The sequence below is a fragment of the Phragmites australis genome, chromosome 9 (assembly GCF_958298935.1).
Source record: "Phragmites australis chromosome 9, lpPhrAust1.1, whole genome shotgun sequence".
NCBI classification, from domain to species: Eukaryota; Viridiplantae; Streptophyta; class Magnoliopsida; order Poales; family Poaceae; genus Phragmites; species Phragmites australis.
The window spans coordinates 13416635-13427381 of record NC_084929.1 but is presented as its reverse complement, the minus strand read 5'-3'; the positions used below and the strand labels follow the sequence as shown (position 1 = coordinate 13427381).

At 40.5% G+C, this 10747-nt stretch overlaps 1 protein-coding gene across 6 annotated transcripts; it reads right to left on the bottom strand.

The window, feature by feature from the left end:
• Positions 1 to 3554: 3554 nt before the first annotated feature.
• LOC133928658 (pentatricopeptide repeat-containing protein At5g16860-like) lies at positions 3555 to 9456 on the bottom strand. Of its 6 annotated transcripts, none has more exons than XM_062375087.1 (5): positions 9315 to 9456; positions 8993 to 9207; positions 5160 to 8132; positions 4836 to 5035; positions 3555 to 4208 (listed from the first exon to the last, which is right to left on the bottom strand). In XM_062375087.1, exon 3 carries the CDS (start codon positions 8072 to 8074, stop codon positions 5414 to 5416), a length of 2661 nt encoding a protein of 886 aa, XP_062231071.1. In that variant the 5' UTR covers positions 8075 to 8132; positions 8993 to 9207; positions 9315 to 9456; the 3' UTR covers positions 3555 to 4208; positions 4836 to 5035; positions 5160 to 5413. The 6 variants fall into 6 exon arrangements, with proteins under 6 accessions (XP_062231071.1, XP_062231073.1, XP_062231075.1 ...); XM_062375091.1 differs by lacking the exon at positions 3555 to 4208 and having other exon boundaries at positions 4677 to 5035; positions 5160 to 6726; positions 6835 to 8132; XM_062375089.1 differs by lacking the exon at positions 4836 to 5035.
• Positions 9457 to 10747: the final 1291 nt, after the last annotated feature.

The window sequence follows — 10747 nt, the reverse complement described above, 5'->3', positions numbered from 1 at the left end:
CAAGAAGACAATAAGTCCTTCCAATGCAAACAAGTAAAGAAGGAGACTAAGGAGAAGAATAAGATGATGAACCTCTCCAACAAGACCTCCAACCTCTATACTAAGCCCAACTATAAGATCAAGACCAAGAGCAACTACTACAAGCTCAAGAAGAAGGACAATAGCAAGGTGGTTGCACACATAGTTGGGAGAAAGGATTGGAGGTGAAACCAACCCATTTAGGTGCCAAGAAAGTCATCATCAATATGAAAAGGCTCCAATTGATTTGGGTTCCAAAGAAGACTTGAAGCCCGAAGCGGCTCTGGGGATTTGAAAATTTGACTCACAAGATGAAGTGAAGGTTCAAGCAAAGAAGTCAAGTATACAAGTTTGAGCGCTTTGATGAAAATCATAATCATCGTATACCCAAATCTCCATCCAAAGGTAAAAGAGGTAAATGGTAGCTAGACTTATATTCATGCATTTTTTTTTTACTTCTAGCTTATTTGTTCCGTCTAGGACAGCATATGCTTATTTCAATTTATTACAATACTAGTGTAGGTTTTCATATGGTATGTTGCCTGTGTTTATCTCTAACCTATGAGAAACCTATATAGTTTATTAGTTGTAGGTTCATTTCATGGTACTAGTTTTTACAATTGGTATCTTTAATGTGACATGATCCAATCTATAGGATAAATCCTCATTATTATCAATAACAAGTGCATATATCTCACAAATATTTAACACTTGTATGCGCACATTTAGGAAAAGTATATTCTATAGGTTGTGATTTTGATACTAACATGTGTTATAAGTTGTATCTCTTGTAGTTTCATGGAGCAATTAACATGTCCCCGCACGTATGTAATGCTTAAATACTTCAATTGGTATTATTATCAAATATTTTATTCATTTAAGCTACCTACATGCATAATATAGCTTAAACTTCCTATCTTGACATATTATCTAGTTGTGCATATGTTTATTCCTCATTATATGTATGCACACATATAGGGGGAGTTTAGACTATATTATGTGAGTTTCATAAATTATGATCCATGTGCTTTCATAGCCTACAATTGATATCATTCATTTGTAGTGATATCCATATAATTAGTATCCTTTTAATTAGATTATAATTTATGAAGCTCTCTTTCATGTGCTCTAATATTTTTCCCATTAAATTCAACATGTGTATATAGCCTTTTTGAAAGATTATTGACAAAGGAGGAGAATTTTGATGACCGAAGCAAGATGTAAATTTGCAAGATGAACATGTGGAGGAGATTATAGCAACTAGCAAGATGTTTAGGAATGCCAAAGTTGATAAAGTAGAAGAAGAAGAAGAAGAAGAAACTCTTGCATGGGTCGATCAAGGAAGATAGTGGCGATGGAGAAAGGGAGAGCCACAACAAAGGGGACTAAGAACATGCATCCAAACAATATAAGATTTTGTGCTTATTTATGATCTATATATTTAGTATCATTTATTATTTACCACTTACTTTGGTTGTGTTGTCATCAATCACCAAAAATGGAAAGATTATAGCAAAAATGGTCTTATTAGGTCATGATTGTGATTTTAGTTATTAATGACAATATAGTCAATATAACTAATATGTTTGTCAAGAATATATGTTAGTAGGTCTCATAGATGCAATACATAAAGGAGCCACCGCAGCTGGGACAAAGTTTAGTTGAATTGAAGAAGTCCTAAGAAGATTTGTCTCACCGGATGATCCAGTGCTGTGAATGTTGAGCTCACCGGAGCATATTTGACAAAGGGGGAGAGAGACCTGAAGACCTCACCGGAAGGTCCGATGATTAGCGAGTGTGCTAACTAGAGCAATTCTTCCAGAGAAGAGTGTCATGCTAAAGAATCAATAGTTCGATAATCAAAGCATGGCAACACCGAAGTGTTTCTATCCAGAAGGCAGAATGGAACAACCCACCAGATAGTCTGGTGATCAGAAGAAGATACACACCAGAGCATTTCCACCAGAGAAGGTTGCAGCCGTGGAAGATCAAAGATCAACACGCCAGAAGATTCGATGGTGAAGCAAGGCTACACCAGAAAACACACTGAACAATGAACAGTGCAAAGAGGCAGAACGAAGTTCAAGGTAGATAATCCGGTGATGAAGTGATGTGCATCGGATGCTTTCACTGGAGCAATTTACACAGAGAAAAAGGAAAGGCTCGGATGGCTTAGGATAGCTCACCGTACAGTCCAGTGATGGAGATGAAGTATACACCAGAGTGTCTGGTGTTCATAGAAGCTTGAATGGGGACTCCAACAGCTAATTTCTGAGAGTGTACTCACTGGATGATCCGGTGTTAGTACTATTACTCACCGGATCATCTGGTGTTAATAACTTTTTTGAACCGTTGTGTTAACGGCTAGTGCGCGAGTTTGAGGATATAAATACCCATCCACTAAGTCATTTGAGTGTGTTGGAGTCCTGAGAAGTTCATGTATACCTAATAAGACATCCAAACCATCAAAGTACTTAAAGTGATTATTCAAGGCGATTAAACACAAATTAGTGAGTGATTAGTGCTTATAAGTCTAGAGAGAGTGTTGCTAGTTGATTGCTGCCTGGAGAGTGGATCAAGGAGTGATTCAACATTGTATCAAGTGGTATGCAGGCACCTTAGAGTCTTGGTGACTCGCCGGCAAACTTTTTGACCCTCCGACTTGGTGTGGAGTGTCGACGAGAAGCGTAACGGGAACGCAGAGACCCTTGCCTTGGTGGTTCAAGCTCCGAAGTTATCATGGTGGTAAGGAACCAGAAGAGAGACTAGTAGTGAGACCTTGCCTTGGTAGCTTAGTGGCTCATTTAGATGGAAGCCTTATCTTTGTGACTTGGTGGCTTAAGAGTCATGACCGGACGCCAACCAGGAGCATATCGTTTGTGGAGTTTCAATATGGACTAGAGGTGGCATTCATATCATTAATACCACGAGATAAACATTATTATGCCAAGTTTGTTCTCTCTAATTTATTTACGTTTTCATATTTACATTCTTGTAATTTACCTTCTTAGATAGATTGCAGACGTTTTGATCGGTAGAGTAGACACATTAGATAAACCTATAGCACGTCTAGATAGAAATTAATATAGGTTTATTTTGTGTAGTTTTTAGCGTCGAATAAATTCTAAGTGTCCTAATTTATTCTATTGTTAAAACGTCACTAAACCCTTTAGAGATGCACTTGCAAAGGCTACTCGTTCAAATCATCATGCTCGTGCTTCGGCGCCACCGGTAGTGCTGGATCGGAGTGTGGCCTCATTTGAGCGCCATCCATGGTGGTGTGCAGAACTCTAACTGCAAAATGTGATCCTCGATCCACGAAATCAGAGTAGGGTTTCAAAATTCAAACGGAAAATAAAAGGAGATGACTCATCCGCATTTGAGCGGCCGGCGGCTTGGAGACGGCTCAAACGTCTGTACGAAGCCTAGCTGATTTTGCGCAACAGGTCGGAGAAGCCTAGGAACACAGCATGATGGCAGACTGTGTTGCGGTAGTGATTGATTTATCCTCTATTAATAAGAGAGATAGCATGGTCTTCCCAGCATACTGTTTTCCAATTGTATTAATAAGAGATAGCGAAACAGATAGAGTATCATGTGTTTTTGGCCTAAATGAAATCCATGTTGTTGCCTGTACGTAACTTTTAGCAACAAACTAGAAGCGGAAATTTGCATATATGCCACTAATTTAACTGTCTTTCGAAGATTTGCCACGCTTTTGTTTCGCTTCAACAGATTGCCACCAAAGTGGAATTTTAAGTTGCTGATTTGCCGTTCCATGGTTTTTAATTCCTTTTCACATGTTTCTCCCTTTACAGCCACGTGAATGGACCATTTTGCGCTGTTCTCCCTCCACCAAATCTTTCCCTTTCCTGCTCACCTTGCTAAATCCTCTCCCTTCCATGCTTCGATTTTAATTTCTTCCTACTATTAGGGACACACTGCTCTGATCCGCGACGAGTGCAAGCGGAGGAATTCTTTATTTCTTTCTTTATGGGTTAATCCACTGATCGAGGAAGGAAAACAAATGATGTTTGGGGACTGCCAGGTCCTGTCTTTGATGGCCACCATGGGCGGGGCCTCTCCTCGGCTGACACACTTTTCATTCTCAATTTGGTGCACTCGCCGACTTCGTGTCCTCCTCCTTCGCCGCCATGCCCTTCCACCACGTCAGGAGCACCGTCACCACCCTAATACATGTTCTTGTTTGTAAGTCAACAAAAAAAGAAAAATGTGTTCTTTCTTTGAGTGTGAGTAACTAAATACTTGTGTCGTGTGCTGTTGGGATGTCTTTGAGATCCATCCACATCGCTACTAACCTCAACGACCTCAAATCACTACCATGAACAACCTAAAGATTTCAACCTCAAATCCACCACTAATTGAATCAATAAGATGGGGAATAGGTTAGACAGAGATTTCATTTTTTATTTCTCGCCTAAGGATCCAGAGCAACACCGAGCGGTGCGGGCTTGTGACGGCGTGAGGCGAGGTGGGCATGGGGCGGGGCGGCGCAGGGCGAGAGCGAGGAGATGGGGAAAACTTGGTCTCGTTCAATCGTAGGAGCTCGGTGCGGGAGTAATGACCAATGGGGGCAAAACAGTCCATTCAAAAGGTTGTACGGGAAAACGTGTGAAAATAAATTTAAAACCCTAGAATGACAAATCAGCAACCTAAAATTCCACTTTGAAAGCAATATGCCGAAGTGAAACAAAAGGGTGACAATTGATTACGGCCTACACACAAAGAAAATAGATCACGCGTTTGCCACCACGATATGGTTAGACGAGACAACACGCAATGAAAAGTCACCTCACCAGGGCCATTTTTTTTCTTGAGAGGAGGGCCAGCTTTTTTTCTGAGAGGAGGGCCGACTTTTTTACACGCAACGCAACGCTCGTCGGACATATCGCTAGCGGGAACTGGCTTTGGGCTTCTAGGTTCCACCTGCCGCGTCGAGAACAAGAGGCTGCCCCTGGGGCCCCAACCGAGGATGAATAGATCAGCATGCGGTGTCCTAAGATTAAAACATACGGAAATCGGTAGGTATAATTATGCATCATGAAAAAACAATTTCTTTCTTTGAGAGAAAAACAAATTGCAATTAAGTATATCTAGGGATAGTTAAAAACAGAGCTCACCTTAAGACCAGACATGTGCAGGTCATCCATAATCACAGCTTGAAACAAATCATCAGCAAAAGACATGAAGAAAAGCAAAACAACAGTGCGGTGCAGGTGACATCTCACGGAAGCACTACGACCAGAATTCTATTACTGCAAGCTCATTTGTGAGTGGTGAATCAATAGAGCAGAATCATGTGCACATTAGTTTTTTGAGTACACTGTTTGGGTATGCTTCTGGCCCTGCTGCTTTGTCTTCACAAGACGGGACATCACCAATAGCCACCGCAGGAGCAAGAGCCATTCTTGAAATGATGGAAGCGACTGGAGTCTCGCAGTATGATCTCATGGTCAACAATCTTTGAGATGTAGGTGAATGCACTGTGACAATCACCGCAAATACGCAGGTTCTTTGTGATCCTTATGGGACAACCAGGGGAAGTCGTGAGAAGGCCATATGCGAGAGCAAGCTTCTCACTGTGTTCAGCAAGAAGGTTATTTTTCTCCTCATCATCAACATCGTGCAATGCAAAGTTTGTCTCAGGGACATAGCCCACAGCCTTGATGCGGTCAATTAGTCTCTCTAAAAGAGCATAAATCTCTGGAGATCGAGGGTGCGATCGATCTCCAACAAAGAAAGATGCAGTGCCTTTCTTACCCTGGACCCAGCTGCATCCGGGCCTCTTCTTAATCCCTGAATTCTTCATCAGTTGTCTGATTCTTGCTACATCCTTCCACCGCCTTGCATTAGCATATATGTTGGAGATAAGCGTGTAGGATCCATCATTCTCTGCTTTCATCTTGACCAATTTGTTCAGAGCATATTCAGCAAGTTCCACATTTGAATGTACTCTGCAGGCACTAAGTAATGCGACCCAGATTACTGCAGTAGGCTCCATTGGCATTTCCTCAACTGTTCTCCATGCCTTATCGAATAGCCCAGAGCGAGCCTGCAAGTCAATAACACACGCATAATGCTCTGCACTGGCAGCTACACCATAATCTCTACTCATAATTTCAAAGTAATCCAGACCCTGATCAACCATGCCAGAATGGCTACAAGCATAAAGAAGAACCAGGAAGGATATATCGTCAGGAACAAAGCCTGCCTTTTGCATCTTGTCAAATATGTCCAGAGCCTCATTACCACGACCATGCATTCCATATCCTGACATCATAGAAGTCCAAGATACATCATTCCTTTTGGGCATGCTATCAAACACATTCCTAGCTGTATCGACATCACCACACTTTGAGTACATATCAATAAGACAGTTCGCCACGAAGTACACAGATGTTTCATATTGATGGTGACGAATGACATAAGCATGAATCTGCTTACCCATACGAAGGGCTGCCAAATGTGCACAGGCCATCAAAATGCAGGAAATTGTATAAGCATTTGGGGCAACTGCATATGGTATTGAAATCATCTCCGAGAAAAGCTTGAGGGCATCATTTGAGTTCCCAAATTGCGCATACCCACCGATCATGACAGTCCAAGTCACCACATTACGTTCCCTTCGAGGTATGGAATCAAACATGGAATGTGCAGATTTGAAGCTTCGGCACTTCGAGTACATATCTATTAATGCATTGTGAACCATCAGATCCTCACTATGGCTATCACCACCAAAATCATTATCCAAGTATAAAAGGCATTTCTTCAAAGAGTAGGCATGAGTTTCCATACCCTGAGGCAATGCTCCCAAGGAAGCACAAGCAGACAACAGAGAGATGATTGTGACAGAATTTGGCTCTGATCCATAAAGAAGCATTTGCCGGAAAGTGTCAAGTGCCTCTTGGCCGCATCCCCTCTGAGCATACCCAGAAATTACAGCACTCCATGTTATGACATCCAATGGAATACTTTCCTTGCGCATATTGTTGAAAAGCTCGAAGGCTGCCTCAAAGTTCCCACTTTGGGAGTACCCAGTCACCATTGCATTCCAAGAAACTGCATCTCTGAATTCCATCATGTTGAAAACCTTCACTGCATCCTCCATTGACCCACATTTTGCATAGGTATCAATCAGGGCATTACATACAAAAGAATCTGGAAATGTACCATTCCGAATGGCATAGCCGTGAATTTCTTTAGTTTGAGGCAATGCATTCAGAGAAGCACATGCAGGAAGGATGTTGACAATGCTAATGATGTCTGACCTTTCATTTGTAGCCTTTTCATGGACAATCGTTGTCATCTTTGAAAACAGGTCTAACGCAGTCCACGGATTACTTCCTTTAACATGGGCAGCAACAATTGAATTCCATGAGATAACATCATCAATTCCCTTCTGGGTTATTTCATCAAACACCAGAGTGGCTTCCTTCAAATAACCACAGCGGGAATACATCGCCACCAATGCATTGCATACAAAGACATTTGACTCAAATCCATTGCAACATATCAGTCCATGGAATGTGCTACCACAACGGTATGAAGGTAGCTCTCCACATGCTTTTAGTGTATATGGGAGAGTAAAATGGTCTGGCCTAGTTCCAGCACGAATCATGCGGCAAGATATGCCAATTGCACGGTCAAGGCGGCCTTCCTTGATGTGTTCTCGTATGAGTAGATTCCACCATACAACTGTTGATGGTGCCACATGTTCCAACACTGTGAGAGCATCGCTTGTAGCACCACAAGCAAGATAGGAAGCTACAACACCAGTACCCAAAGATTTTGGTGATACATGTGGTTGAGATGGCAATGGTGGAAGGGACACTGATAGCAATGATGCTGGACGAGAAAGAAGACCAGAAGCAATTATCTTCTGGTGAATTTGACGAACTGTGTTCACAGACCTGCATTCTTTTAACAGGGATGCAAAATGCATAGGGGAGACATCTAAACCAAAGCATTCTGCATTTGCAACTGAGAGGAACCGTACTCCGATTGGTTTTGCTGCCTTTGGCAAATTGAAGAGCATAATGACAGTGGAATATCATTATGCGCATTAAATTCTCAGAAGGAAAGTCATGGCATCACTGTATCATCAAATAAACAGAACCCAATTAGAAAGAAGTGTCAAAGGCACAGTGCGTCAACTAATGTTAGATACTGTCAAGCAAAAGGAAAAGAAAAAGGCAAAGACCACAAATATGAGTGCACAAATCTCCATCAACGCTGCAGAATCATGATCAGATTATAGTATCATACCATCATGTGATATTACCGTTGGGATCTAACATCAATCCAGTAATTACCAAAAATGCAAACTTATTTTTTCTTTAACCTATACAAACATTTCCATAGTATTTGAGAAACATATGACAAACATGTTCCATTTCTACCACAAACTAACACAAAGGAAGCAGTTGAAAGTTATGAACTTTCACATTGCAGTAATTCTCCATCCATTTCTATAAATGCAATGAAACTTTTGCTCCAACAAGAATAAAAGGGAAGAAGAAAAGATGTCATATTTTCCATTCTTGCCTCTTGATAAGCATCAAAATTTGTTCTGCTACATCTTATGTGCATCCAATTGTTTCAACTCCAAAAAATGAGACCCATTTATTTGGAAAGTGTTTTACTTGGATAGTATCATAGTACTAGACAAGAAACCATTACTTATTCTTTGAGCTAATGAATCCTAACGTGGCATATACTTCAACAACGAAGAGGATTTTTTGGTAGATATAGAGCATTCTTTCAAAACTGAGAGTACTGGGACTCAACTAAGGCAAAACCATTCAAATTCCATCATTCCTTGTAGGACGCAATGCTTACAGTCTTGCAGACCGAGACTCTAGTGCTAGACACAGAAACCAAAAAGCTCACAAATTTGGTAAGGAGAAGATTCCGACACAAGGCACTAATTGGGCGTTTTCACATATCTTAGTACCTGCATGTCAAGGTGACAAGGCACCGGGTGGGCATTTAATCGAGCATATGCAAGGCAAGGCGAAGAATGGAAAAATCAGAGCAGCTAGCGGGGGAGAGAGCGAGCGAGCCTGGCTGCGATCGATCTTCTGCGCGCTGAAGAAGAAGAAGAGCCTAGCTGAGGCTTGATTTCTCACATCACAGCAGTTCAAACATCTTCCAGAACAAAACTCGCTCCTGAAAAAAGAAAATAAAGAAAAATCCATCCAAGAAAGTTAGGGTGATAACGATCCTTACGAGTAAATGGAAACGATCACAGGTCCGGATGCAAGTGCACTCCACACCTATCCCAGGTTCGTAGGAGGAAAATGACGAAGACGACGGCGAGGAGGAGGGAGGAGTTCCTTTCCTTCGGGTAGACTGCCCGGTGGCCGCTGCCGTGCTTCGGTATTTCGCTGGGTTTGGCGGCGCGGGAGGCGGTAAGAGTGGAACCGAACCGTGGAAAGGAACGATCGAGATTTGAGGGCGGTTTAGTTTTGGGCTTGGGCCGGGCCCGACATGGGTACGGTTACCACCCGAAATAATCAACATTTTTTCAGACTGTGTTTTTTTTTTTTTTTGTGGGGTAACATTTTTTTTTTTTCAGATTACGGCTTTGTACCCGGCTACCCACATATATGCTTCAAGCATTCTAAAAAAAAGGCTCATGCATAGAAGATGGAAATCGCTTTCTTTGGGCAGAGCAAGGGCCCATAATTTAGAATGGACATTCATCACCTTGTTGACGCTCCCTTGAACAATGTGATGTAAGTATATAGATGCACAATCAACACATTAATGTACATCCTAAATTTCTGATTTTAAAAAAAATATTACAAATATTATTTCTTGGATGTTTCTAACTATTGGTTTTTCACAGTTATTTCACAATTTTATCCAGAGAACCTATCGCTATCATCATCACTCCATTAATATTATTTCTCACTGTGAAAAATATTTATTTTGTGCTATTTGCCAGAATTTGTTAATTGATTTAAGCCATCTATTTACTTCAAATGGGATCAAATAACCAATTCACAATAGTATATGAGTGATATGATGCTACTACTTCTGCTTCTGCTTCTTCTTAATGTCCTAATCCTGGCATTTGATGCTGTGAATCTCCAGTCCACGCACCTTAATTCCGGAATGAAAAATTACTGTAAGACAATGAGTTCGAACTTCCAAATTATATAGTCAACCTACATTTTTATAATGGCAGTCTTCCAGTATTACTTATGTAAACTAAAAGAGATATATTGTTTACTTCTTTGTTTTGCTTTTCATTGTGGATTGAATGTTATAAGAGGTGCTACATTCCTAGACTATTTTTTAATTGCTTAGAGATTAATATATTTTGTTATTTATGGTTTACCTGTGATGTGTATAGTGTAAACCTTTTTATTGTGTGAACAATTGTAATCTATATCTCACTATTTTTGTATAATGATATTATATTATTTGAACAATATTATTAAAATATGAATGCACAGAAATTACGTTATAATATTTCTTTATAGAATCAATATCGATGCAGCATGAGTCTAGTGCTTAAGATAGCTTATCTATTACACACTAACTATCAAAATCTATCTTCGAACTCAAGTAAGATGTATCAAGCATACTATAGTCTCAATAATTTCGTAGGGAATAACAAAAACCCAACAAAAATTGTACAAAAGATGTTTGTTTGAATGCAAGACTTTCTCTAATTTTTGTTGGTATTGTATTATGCTAA